Raw genomic sequence first — 13,621 nt, 5'->3', positions numbered from 1 at the left:
TCATATATAAATTCTACTTCATATCTGTGTGATTTACCTAAATGAAAATGCGCCAACTCTGGTCAATGACTGCTGCATTTGTGTCTCAACCATGAACCTAAATTTTTATTTCAGGCCGGTTTCTGACTGCAGATTGGCGTTAGCGGTGCGATCAGGGGACCGCACCACATATAATTTGAGTTAACCCATAGACTTCCATTGCCCTTGCGTCAAGCTGCGGTAAAATGCTGCAGTGCACCAGTGTGAAAGGCCCCTTAATCTCCCATCCTTTCAATTCACCATCAGAACATAAGATTACTTATAGGAAAAAACACTTAAGGTGCCCATTTACGGTTCAATTTTTAGCGATCTTATTTTCAGTCAGATCATATTGTAAGAAAACAGAAAAAATGATAGGCCTCATCAGCCCTGAATGGTTACGTTATCAATCATTTCCTTTGGGTACACCTCAACTGAAAGGGATATGGCAGCATCCATATTTAATTCCTTTTAAACAATACCAGTTCCCTGGTAGTCCTGCTGATCTCTTTGGCTGCAGTAGTGTCTGAAGTACACCAGAAATAAGCATGCCGCTAATCCAGTCAGACTTCAGTCAGAAACACCTAATCTGCAAGCTTGTTCTGGACTTATGGCTAAGGGTACGTACAGACATACGATAACGATTGTTCGTTCTGAACGACGAACGATGTTAAAGGAGGTATCGGCCGATGATCGTTTGAAGAAAGGCTACTTTGAACATCGTTCGTGTACGAACGATCTTGGAACGAGCGTTGCGTGCGCAACATGATTTATAAACTGATTTCAAACACAAGTGTCAAAAAGAACTGTTTGACCATGTGCAAAGCTTTGAGAACGAACGATCAACGACCGATCGTTGTACAGACATTACTTTTTGAACGATGGTCGTTGGAAAAGATCTGGCAGAATGGATCGTTCTTTACCAACGACATATCTCGTTAGTCGGTCGTTTTAACGATCGTTTGTGCACTTTTTACGAACGATCGTCGGGCAATGCCGTCGGTAACGATCGTTTTAAACGACTATAGTCGCATGTCTGTACGCACCCTAAGAGTATTAGAGACAGAGGCTTAGTAGGACAGCCAGCCAATCTGCATTTGCCACACATTACACAGATGCAGCACAGCTCACTGCATTATAGGAGAAGCACAGCCCAAACTGCCATCACCCTTTCACAGAGGAGAGCCCTGTGAGATAGGGGAAGGCTAAGACTGCCATCAACCTTTCACAGAGGAGAGTCCTGTGAGACAGGGAAAGGCCCGGACTGCCATCAACCTTTCACAACGGAAAGCTCTGTGAGACAGGGAAAGGCCCAGACTGCCATCAACCTTTCACGACTGAAAGCTCTGTGAGACAGGGAAAGGCCCAGACTGCCATCAACCTTTCACGACGGAAAGCTCTGTGAGACAGGGAAAGGCCCAGACTGCCATCAACCTTTCACAGAGCACAACCCTGTGAGACTGGGAAAGGCCCAGACTGCCATCAACCTATCACAGAGGAGAGCCCTGTGAGACAGGGAAAGGCCAAGACTCCTATTAACCTATCACAGAGGAGAGCCCTGTGAGACAGGGAAAGGCCTAGACTGCCATCAACCTTTCACAGAGCACAACCCTGTGAGACTGGGAAAGGCCCAGACTGCCATCAACCTATCACAGAGGAGAGCCCTGTGAGACAGGGAAAGGCCCAGACTCCTATTAACCTATCACAGAGGAGAGCCCTGCGAGACAGGGAAAGGCCCAGACTGCCATCAACCTATCACAGAGGATAGCTCTGTGAGACAGGAAAAGCCTTGACTGCCAGATTTCTGGGAGTCCGCATAAGGTGCCCATATACTAATGAATTTTCCCAGCTAATGGTGGTCCCCCAGGGCCCCTATAAAGTACTCGCAGAGCGAAGCACATTAAAAACTCACCTGTCTGGCCGGCACACTCCATCACCTGCGTCATCTGTGTCTATCCTCAGCGGCACCCATTCTCCATTACCCATACATCAGAGCGTACATGCCACCGGGTCACAGGCAGCAGGTGGGATGGAGATGGAGGGACACACACCGGGGGGGAGTGTGCCGACTGAACAGGTGAATGGTGAGTGCGCTCCGCTGCTGTGAGTACTCTGCAGGGCCCCAGGAGAGACCTGAGGAGCCCATCACCCAGTTTTGTGGCCCAAGGAGGACAGTACTATCTGTTGCTGTACATACATTTCATGCTGAATTTTTTTCAAAATCTCTGTGTAATGTGTGGCAGGAATAGATCAGAGTTAAATCTGAGGGCTGAGCCACACCACAGCGAACTTTTCAATGTTTTAGTTTTAAAAACACGGTCCCATTGCACAGAATAGCTGCGATTGTGATATTTAGAAAAATCATAATTGCAGCAATTTTGTCGTGCTTTTACCGTGATTTCAATGCAAGCAATTTAAAAAAAATATTGAAATTAAAAAATGAAAAAAAAAAAAAACAACTAATTACTTAAAGTACACATTAGGTGAGAAAATTGTCATACATACCCACACAATACATAAGGCCCCCAGCAGACACTGTGTGGCCTCTTATTGTACCTGGCCTCCCCTTTATACTGCTGCTATAGCCTCCATTTTTAGCTCCAGTGGGAGCCCAAAAGCGCATGCTCTGTCCACTCTGCATGCCGTCTTTGTGAGCACTTCTGCAGGGCTGTGTGCAGCAGCCGTTCCTGAAACATCCTGGGTATGAGTGGTTCCAAATGTCTCCAAGCCACGCATCCCCAGGATGCTCTCAGCAATGGCTGCTCTGCACAGTCATTCAGGAGCGTGATCCACGAGGTCATGCGGAGTGGACTGAACATGCGCCTCCTGTTGTGGTGAATGGAGCCTACAGCAGCAGCACCTCAGGGCCAAATAAGGGGCATGCACTGTCTGGGGACCTTACAAGTCATGCAGGTATGCATACATTTTAGATTTTTTCTTACATCAGGTACACTTGAAGTGCAACTCCAGGCACACAAAGAAAGTGGAGGGATTTGTTCTATATAAAGGGCACCTATACTGTTTTTTGAACAGTAACACTGCATCTGAGCAGCTATATATAGTTCCTACTATACATTATGGTAAGATCAAGATTCAATGTATTCATACTTTTTATATAAATATAGAAATTATTTACAACAGACTACACAGAAACTGAGTCTAAAGCATCATCATTTCCTCTGCAATTCAAGGGTTTTTTTTGTTAGGTTTTTTTTTTTGTATCATTAGATACAGCCCTATCAAAAAATAAACACAAAAAATGAACGATAAAAGAAATGTTTACAGGGCACTCCATGGTCCTCAGCAAGTATCTAAATATAAAGCATTCGGCGCGAAACAGCCGTCAGGAATCCTGTACCAAGCACCCACCACCAACTTTGTGCACTGGTATGTGCACCAATGTATTTGTCATTTTTTGCAAACCTGCACTTGTGACTTTTTAACATATTTTGTACCAATAAACCAGCGTTCACAGCAGTGCCAGCTTTACACCTCTTTTGTTATGCAAAGTATCTAAATATACTGCTAGCCTAAACAATTTCTGCCAAATTCAGTCAGTCAAAGAGCAATCATCAGAAGTGTAGCAGTAACCCATAGTAAGCAATATAACGGTTATTTTTCCGTTAGCCGGGCGAATCCACTAGGTGGCGATAAAACTCTACCAGAGTTACATCTTTCCCTACTAGTGGTTAACGCCACCTAGTGGTTGCGCCCGGCTAACGGAATAGTACCAATATAACTTCCCTTTCTCCAAAATCATAAGTTTAAAAAACTTAAATAAATAAAACACCAGTTGCCACGAGGTCATGCTGATATTTTGGATTTGGTAGTTCTGTAGGTAAAGGCTGAAGATAACCCCAGTAGGCAGGACATTACCATTGAGATAGCACAGGAGCATTAGGGCCCTTTTACACTTAATCAGTTGCTCTCAGTTAAAACGCAAAGAAAACGGATTTTCAAAGTAATGCCCATGTTTTCCTATGGCACCTGTCATGCTTTAACTGAAATCTTCTTCCCAATGCACTGCTATGGAAAAAACGCGTACCAACACGCACTAATGCATACTAACGCACACTAACACACACCAACTGATTAACCACTTCACCACTGAGGGGTTTTACCCCCTGAGCACCAGAGCAATTTTCACCTTTCAGCGCTCCTTCCATTCATTCGTCTATAACTTTATCATTACTTATCACAATGAAACTATGAAATTAACTATATCTTGTTTTTTCCACCACCAATTAGGCTTTCTTTAGGTGGGACATTATGCCAAGAATTATTTTATTCTAAATGTGTTTTAATGGGAAAATAGGAAAAATGTGGGAAAAAATTAATTTTTCAGTTTTCGGCCATTAAATTTTTTAAATAATGCATGCTACTGTAATTAAAACCCATGAAATGTATTTGCCCTTTTGTCCCGGCGAAAAAACCGTTTAAATTATGTCCCTATCACAATGTTTGGCGCCAATAATTTATTTGGAAATAAAGGTGCATCTTTTTCAATTTTGCGTCCATCCCTAATTACAAGCCCATAGTTTATAAAGTAACAGTGTTGTACCCTCCTGACATAAATATTTAAAAAGTTCAGTCCCTAAGGTAACTATTTATGTATTTTTTTTAATTGTAAATTTTTTAATTTTTTTTAATTACAAAAAAAAAAAATGGGGAGTGTGGAAGATAATGAGTTAATTTTTTGTGTATAAGTAATTCATTTGTATGTGAAAAATGTTTAGGGTGTAGTTTTACTATTTGGCCACAAGATGGCAACAATAACTTTTGTTTAATGCGACCTCCAAGCGTCCTTCCGGACGCTTGGAGGAAGTACTAGGAGGCTGGGTACGTTTTTTTTTTTCACAATGATCGCGCTGCTTAGCGGAAAAGCAGCTGATCATTGCGGGGCTTAGATCAACGAACGGGAATGGATTTTCCCGTACATTGATCTCCGGGCGAGCGGCGTGTTTACCCGCGGGAGTGTGCGCTAGAGCGAGCGGGAGCGCAGGCAGCGGCGGGAGCGCGGAAAGTACGGATTTCTCCATCCCTGGGGATTCGTACGGGCGGGGGTAAACTGGTTAAGGCCCAATTTACACTTAATCAGTTGGTATGCTTTTGTGGGCGTTAGTATGCGTTTTTTCCATAGCAGTGCATTGGGAAGAAGATTTCAGTTAAAACGCGTTAAGTAGTTCCAGGAAAACATGGGCATTACTTTGAAAATCAGTTTTCTTTCAGTTATACCTGAGAGCAACTGATTAAGTGTAAAAGGACCCTTATTAGGGTCCTTTTACACTTAATCAGTTGGTATGCGTTAGCGTGCGTTAGTACGCGTTAGTATGCGTTTTTTCCATAGCAGTGCATTGGGAAGAAGATTTCAATTAAAACGCACTAAGTGTAAAATAGGCCATAGGAAAACATGGGCATTACTTTGAAAATCAGTTTTCTTTCAGTTATACCTGAGAGCAACTGATTAAGTGTAAAAGGACCCTTATTAGGGTCCTTTTACACTTAATCAGTTGGTATGCGTTAGCGTGCGTTAGTACGCGTTAGTATGCGTTTTTTCCATAGCAGTGCATTGGGAAGAAGATTTCAATTAAAACGCACTAAGTGTAAAATAGGCCATAGGAAAACATGGGCATTACTTTGAAAATCAGTTTTCTTTCAGTTATACCTGAGAGCAACTGATTAAGTGTAAAAGGACCCTTATTAGGGTCCTTTTACACTTAATCAGTTGGTATGCGTTAGCGTGCGTTAGTACGCGTTAGTATGCGTTTTTTCCATAGCAGTGCATTGGGAAGAAGATTTCAATTAAAACGCACTAAGTGTAAAATAGGCCATAGGAAAACATGGGCATTACTTTGAAAATCAGTTTTCTTTCAGTTATACCTGAGAGCAACTGATTAAGTGTAAAAGGACCCTTATTAGGGTCCTTTTACACTTAATCAGTTGGTATGCGTTAGCGTGCGTTAGTACGCGTTAGTATGCGTTTTTTCCATAGCAGTGCATTGGGAAGAAGATTTCAATTAAAACGCACTAAGTGTAAAATAGGCCATAGGAAAACATGGGCATTACTTTGAAAATCAGTTTTCTTTCAGTTATAACTGAGAGCAACTGATTAAGTGTAAAAGGACCCTTAGTGTAAACGGGGCCTCAGGAATGTATATGGCAGAACAGAGTTCCTGTTTAAATGACAACTGATCTCAGGGGAATATGGAGGCTGCCGTATTTATTTCCCTTTAAACCATACTAGTTTCCTGGCAGTCCTGCTGATCTTTCATGAATTAGTGTCTGAATCACGCACGTAAAACAAACATGCAGCAAATGCAGTAATACTTAAGTCAAACAGTTGATCTGAATGCTTATTCAAGATCTATGACTAAATGTATTAGGTTCACAGTGGGCATTGCGCTCCCTGCGACAGTAGGAATTAAATGGATAGGTAAAGCGGCACCGCATGTTATATCTCATACAGTGAAGCATACAGTCAATGAAAAGTATGCTACACTGTACCTTTTAACGCGTGTAATTTGCGGTAATGTCCTGCATTACAATGCCGCACACCATTATAATGCAAAGCACCACCTGCCGCACTGTGAACGTAGCATAGGTGGTGCATTGCAGTGTGGCAAACCACATCAGAATGTGGCCATTATGCCACACTGCAGCACGCCACTGTGAACCCAGCCTCAGAGGTAGAGGCAATGTTCATTGCTTAAAGGGGAATAAATATGGCAGCCTCCATATCCCTCTCAGGTCAGTTGCCATTTAAATCATCATTGCAGTTTTATCAAAAAAATTTACTTTGAGAGGAAGCTCAGGGAGAAAATGCATCCAAAGCAATATTTCTTTCTCTTACTCATATGCGAGATTAGAGCATTCAAGCATAAGATACTGTACTGAATAGGCCTTTATGATACCGCGCCCACTTCTAAACATGTGACCATTTCCGCTTTGACTTAACGTTTCCTCTTAAATGGGGGTATATTTCATTGGTGTATATAAGAGCATCATAGATTACATACCAATATACATCATAATATCCAACAGGTTATAAAGTGGATAGGTTAGTAGGCTGTCAAGGTTTCCTTTTGACCAATGATCTGATATAACAAATGGCAGGTGTATCCAGCCTAGTGCAAAGAAAACTGGAGCAAAACGAGGGAGCAGGTGCCCAGAGCAACTAATCAGAACACTAGATTCATTTACCAGCTAAAAGCTGATTGGTCGGCCGGGGCAACAGCTCCAGTTTTCTGGCAACAGTTTTGATAAATAATTTTCAAAGACTCAACATCGCCTTTTTACTCCCAAACAGAACCATGGTAATTCTTTTTTTTCATGTTAATAGAGCCATCCTAACAGTAAAAAAAAAACCTTGAGGTTGGAAATGAAGTTGTTTCTCCTAGAAAACAAGAAAGCCACAGCTGTTCTGTAACTTCTGCACCTTAGAAAATGACAGCATAGAAAGCAGCAGCTTGCTAAAGATAATAACAATACCAGTAGTTTACTTTGCTCTAAATGTTACCGGTATGTATCAGGCCTACAACCTCTAGACAGAGAGATTTATAGATGGATGGATGCCACAAGTGATTAAAGTCCATTTCTTATTCAAAATCTTCTCCAGGAGTGGGCCTTTGTGTTCACAAAACCTCTGTTTTCTCACAGAGAGACAGATGTGTATATGTATTCTTGTATACACAAACATTACACACACACACACACACACACACACACACACACACACACACACACACACACTCTCAACGCTGCTTAATATGAAAAGTAACTTTAGTACATGGTTTTCCATTTTTTTATAATACTCGCTAAATGCTTGCAGCTTGCCTCGTGTTTGGTGACAAATGTGACACATCAGACCAGATAGGGACATTGAGGTATGTAGTCAACCTGCAGTCAGCCACTACTTAAAGGACAACTGAAGTGAGAGGGATATGGAGGCTGCCATATGTATTTCCTTTTAACCAATGCCAGTTGCCTGGCTGTCCTGCTGATCCTCTGCCTCTAATACTTTTAGCCATACACCCTGGACAAGCACATGTAGATCAGGTGTTTCTGACATAATTGTCAGATTTGTCAAAAAAATAGCTGCATGCTTGGTTCTGGTGTTATTCAGACACTACTGCAGACAAATTCAGACACTACTGCAGACAAATAGATCAACTCAACAGGCCTGCCAGGAAACTGGTATTGTTTAAAATGAAATAAATATGGCAGCCTCCATATTCCTCTCACTTCAGTTGTCCTTTAATAGCATTTCTGCGGCTTGCAAGTATGGCTGAAGTATTAAACAAAATATATTTCTAAAGAAAAGCATATTGTACCAAAGTGCTGACAGAAAGCTAATACCAGTAATGGTAGAAATTGATTCAGAAAATAGAAATTGATTATTCTTGTGACAAGCTTGATGATGCTACACACAAGGCTCATGTAAGGGAAGGAGGTAGGAAATTGTGCCTTATCATTTATACATTTACTGCAAACCGTTTCATATTACCTTCATTCATTCCACTGCAATATCTAAATGTTCTGTACAAATGTTCAAAATTACAGTGGTTATATATACATCTGATTCTGTTACAACGACAATATGCCATCCAACCATAATATATCATCTATAGCAAGAAAATCATTTTCAGAATAGATCGGCTGAAACAACCAAAGTCGGTCTATGTGTGTTTGTGTGTGAAATATCTATTTTCTCCAATAATAAAAGTTGGGAGTTAATAAAATGGCTACAAACGTCTGCTCTCTGGCTTAATAACATGAAAACTGTTCGACATTTTACACCATCAGAAAATGCAACCACACCCCATGCTCTCTGGACCAGCAAGTCAAGTGCTCCCAGGAAGAAGTCAGCTTTCCACTTCCCTTCAATCACAGGCAATATTCAGGAGCATCAATAGCATTAGAAATGGAAAACAGAGGGAAAAAAAACAACATGGAAGAGCCTTTCTTACACCGTGGATGAGGGTTTGAAGAAGGAAAACATATCCATCAGCATTCAGATCTCATTCCACATTGAGAGCCTGTATGTCTTGATTCCTGTGGCATCCTAGCGCAGGGATGTGTAGAGCAGCGGCTGTAGCTCCAACATGAATGAAACAGCTGTATGTGTGGAGCAGGCAGGAGGATGTGGAGTGCAGTGCTGTGGTTTTTTCAATAAGGGAGGGGGGAGGGGGGATTATTAGGCCTGGAGGGCTATGGGTTCCACTCTGAAGACAGGACAGGTTTTCTACAGGCCATATTGATGACAGTATTCTGTGTATTACTGTAGTGTGGTCATATCATGATGTACAGTGGCTATGCCCCCTCTCTTTCCAGGCAGAGCAATGAATCAGAGTCATGGTACCTGTCAAGTGATGGAAATGACAGCCCACAAACATGACAGCTTGAACTGGCAAAATGAAAATGGTTTCTGTAAAGAATATCCCAGCTACAAATCAGCTGCCATTCTCATTCAGCAGACACAGCATATACACAACACACACACACACCTGGGGGCTCTGCAGTCCCCCCTGGCACCTGGCAAGCTACACACACACAGAATCTCAGCTGATCTACAGCAAAGCATTGCCCTGCTGCCACTGATGCTCCAGCAATCTGTGCTCTCCTTACTTTAGCATGGCCTCTTCCTTCTCCTCCTCCTCCTTCTGTCGGTTCATCACTGCCATGATAGTGTTCCTCTCGTCCTCTGTCAGATGGCTCAGATCGGGGAGTTCGGCCATTGGTGGAGGCACTATGGGTGGCCGAGGGCCTCTGGGCCCCAGTGAAGAAGACATACTATGAGGGAAAAGGGCGGGGGGAGCGCCCACCTTCAGCCTGATCGTTCTGAGAAATGGACCACTTGTCTCCCCCACCCTACCTTGTCAGTGTAGTCCTAGCTAGCAGGCAGGCAGACCGGTGATCACCTAGAAGGCATCCCCGGCATCCCATTAGTTGTGCACGCCCCTGCTCATCCCCGCCGGCCAGCAGGTGTCGCTGCACATCTGCCGGTCAGTGATGAGCATTGTATCAGCTGAGCCGCCAGCGCAGTGATCTCCCCAAGCGTCTCACAGGGATTAACCCTTGCGTTACAGCCACCTGCAGTAACCACTCGCTGTGTATTCCCCAGCTCAGCTCGCTGTACTTATAATGGCAGAATAAACTGAGACTGCTTACAAACTGATAGAATCGCGTTATCCACTGGCAGTGGCACAAACATACACATTTTAATTGTGCCACAGACAGAGCATATCCCCCCTATTTGAGCAACATGTATATAAAGCAATAATACATTCACATTTTGATTTTTTGTTGTTTTATTTTACGAAAACAGAACTTCCTATATAATTTTTACTTTGTAACGGAAGCATTTTTTTTTAAAGATCCTATTCTCACTCCACGCATCCCAATCTGTATTTTAGATAGCCTGTGCCACAATGAGGTCAGGGCACACTAGAAATTGCAAAGCGCTATCGCAATCGCTAGCGTCTTGTGTGTTTTGTTGGCGATTTGTGCTGCATTTTCTGGCAATTAAGGTAACTCAGATACTATGTATTGGAGCCCAAATGCTCACAAACTGCTATGTGTTCTGTGCTTGAGATTTCCAAAGTCGCAAGCGCTCAGGTGTGCTCAATACCATTGACGTGCAAAAGCAAAGCATTTATTAAAGCGCCAGCAATCGTCGGAGCTTCAGAAACGTGCCCAAAATCGCTCTAGTGTGCCCCAGCTCCGACATGGGTTTTGAGGGCTCTTTCACATCACAGAAGACCCGCAGGTGCCGATTTCATTTTTATTTAGTGGTGCATAATTTTAACCCCCCTGTAGTGCCTGACCTTAACCCCTCCCGGTGCCTAACCTTATCTAACACTCACCCCCCCCCCCCCTCCCCGCCTAACCCTACACCTCCATCCTGCCTAAGCCTATCTGCCTGCAGCGAATATTGATACAAATATTGCGCCTGTTAAAATAGCAGGTGCCAGGGCTGCTCGCTATCCAAACTGCGGATACAAATTGCGGGCAAGAAGTATCTATTTTTTCTATAGATATTGGCCGCTATAGACACTAATGTTAACTGTTAGCAGTTATCGCTGGCACCACCACAGAGACTCATGTAAGATGCTGTGATTAGTCGCCATCACAGGTGAAAAGGGCGCCTGTTATTGTATCTGCCACCTATGGTGCCCTTTTTACAGGTGATAGCTGCAAATCACGGCAACTTACATTAGTCTCTATGGCGATGCCTTTTTACCAGATTTGCAAAAATCCTTCTACCCCCTTGCAGAGCAATATCATCCATGCAAGCAGGAGGAGCTTGTTTCCTCTTGTAGCTATAAAGGTGGGAGGTGATTTATGGTGAAAAATATAAGCCCCCTTTAATACAGGCGTTATGTTGCTTGGAGTAGACACCACTTAATTTTGTTGTGGGGCAGGGGCGTTTCTAGGTTCCTGGGAGACTCGGGGCACCAAGAGGAAAAGAGTGTGCGGCGCACGCCGCTGCAAAAAAATGGGCGTGGTCATGCCGTAGAAAGTGGGTGTGGTCATAGGTGGGGCCAAATGTACATGAACATAGCAGTGGTGTAACTTAAATATATTCAATAGGCAGTATTTCACATAAATAAGCCCCTCACCTGGCTTCTGTCTTGTTTTCGGCTGACTGGTCTGTGTACTGTACTCGGCTGGCGGTTATGCTGGGCTTGCTGGTGGTGATGCTGGGCTGCCTGGCTGGTGGTGATGCTGTGCCGACCTGGCTGGTGCTGGGTGCTGGGCCTGGGGCTTTGCTGGGTGATTTGTTGTGGGCTTTGCTGGGGAGCGCTGTTCAAGCGATCATTCAGAAATGGAAGGAGTATGGCACAACTGTAAACCTACCAAGACAAGGCCGTCCACCTAAACTCACAAGCCGAACAAGGAGAGCGCTGATCAGAAATGCAGTCAAGAGGCCCATGGTGACTCTGGAGGAGCTGCAGAGATCTACAGCTCAGGTGGGTGAATCTGTCCATAGGACAACTATTAGTCGTGCACTGCACAAAGTTGGCCTTTATGGAAGAGTAGCAAGAAGAAAGCGATTGTTAACAGAAAAGCATAAGAAGTCCCGTTTGCAGTTTGCCACAAGCCATGTGGGGGACAGAGCAAACATGTGGAAGATGGTGCTCTGGTCAGATGAGACCAAAATAGAACTTTTTTGCCAAAATGCAAAACGCTATGTGTGGCGGAAAACTAACACTGCACATCACTCTGAACACACCATCCCCACTGTCAAATATGGTGGTGGCAGCATCATGCTCTAGGGGTGCTTCTCTTCAGCAGGGACAGGGAAGCTGGTCAGAGGTGATGGGAAGATGACTGGAGCCAAATACAGGGCAATCTTGGAAGAAAACCTCTTGGAGTCTGCAAAAGACTTGAGACTGGGGCGGAGGTTCACCTTCCAGCAGGACATTGACCCTAAACATAAAGCCAGGGCAACAATGGAATGGTTTAAAACAAAACGTATCCATGTGTTAGAATGGCCCAGTCAAAGACCAGATCTAAATCTAATCGAGAATCTGTGGCAAGATCTGAAAACTGCTGTTCACAAACGCTGCCCATCTAATCTGACTGAGCTGGAGCTGTTTTGCAAAGAAGAATGGGCAAGGAATTCAGTCTCTAGATGTGCAAAGCTGGTAGAGACATACCCTAAAAGACTGGCAGCTGTAATTGCAGCAAAAGGTGGTTCTACAAAGTATTGACTCAGGGGGCTGAATAATTACGCACACCCCACTTTGCAGTTATTAATTTGTAAAAAATGTTTGGAATCCTGTATGATTTTCATTCCACTTCTCACGTGTACACCACTTTATTTTGGTCTTTCATGTGGAATTCCAATAAAATTAATTCATGTTTGTGGCAGTAATGTGACAAAATGTGGAAAACTTCAAGGAGGCTGAATACTTTTGCAAACCACTGTAGGTAGGTAGGTATAAGGGCCTTTAGTCCATTATAGGAAGCTAGGTATAGGTAGGTTCTTTATAGGTAGTAGGTATCGGAGCCTTCAGTATAGGTAAGTAGGTATGGGGCCTTTAGTATAGGTAGGTATGGGGCCTTCAGTATAGGTAGGTAGGTATGCGGCCTTCAGTATAGGTAGGTAGGTATGGGGTCCTCAGTATATGTAGGTAGTTATGAGGCCTTCAATATAGGTAGGAATGTATTGGGGCTTTCTGTATAGGTAGGTAGGTATGGGGCTTTCAGTATAGGTAGGTAGGTATGAGGCCCTCAGTACAAGTAGGTAGGTATGGGGCCTTCAGTATAGGTAGGTATGGGGTCCTCAGTATAGGTAGGTAGGTATGGGGCCTTCAGTATAGGTAGGTAGGTATGGGACTTTCAGTATAGGCAGGTAGGTATGGGGTCCTCAGTATAGGTAGGTAGGAATGGGGCCTTTAGTATAGGTAAGTAGGCATGGGGTCCTCAGTATAGATAGGTAAAAGGGCTTTCAGTATAGGTAGGTAGGTATGGGGCTTTCAGTAGAGAGGGAGTGAAGGACAAGTGGAGTCGCCGCGATCTGAGGTCTGAGGAGGGGAGAAAAAGAGGATGGGGCATGTGGGCCATAATAGATCCGGGCACCATGGCAACAGGTTCGTGG

The 13,621-nt window shown here is 43.7% G+C and overlaps 1 protein-coding gene across 15 annotated transcripts in view; it reads right to left on the bottom strand.

Annotated features, from left to right (window-relative positions):
• RIMS1 (regulating synaptic membrane exocytosis 1) overlaps window positions 1-10,002 on the bottom strand; it is a 443,920-nt gene extending 433,918 nt beyond the window's left edge. For 9 of the 15 annotated variants that reach the window (XM_068281464.1, XM_068281474.1, XM_068281465.1 and 6 more), the window contains exon 1: window positions 9,643-10,001. In XM_068281464.1, coding sequence (XP_068137565.1) covers window positions 9,643-9,806 — 164 coding nt within the window. In that variant the 5' untranslated portion in view covers window positions 9,807-10,001. Of the gene's footprint in view, window positions 1-8,984; window positions 9,092-9,642 lie in introns of those variants that run through there. The other 6 variants (XM_068281476.1, XM_068281478.1, XM_068281479.1 and 3 more) reach the window with 3 other exon arrangements.
• Window positions 10,003-13,621: the final 3,619 nt, after the last annotated feature.

This window comes from Hyperolius riggenbachi, chromosome 4 (assembly GCF_040937935.1).
Source record: "Hyperolius riggenbachi isolate aHypRig1 chromosome 4, aHypRig1.pri, whole genome shotgun sequence".
NCBI classification, from domain to species: domain Eukaryota; kingdom Metazoa; phylum Chordata; class Amphibia; order Anura; family Hyperoliidae; genus Hyperolius; species Hyperolius riggenbachi.
This window is presented reverse-complemented; position numbering and strand designations above follow the sequence as displayed.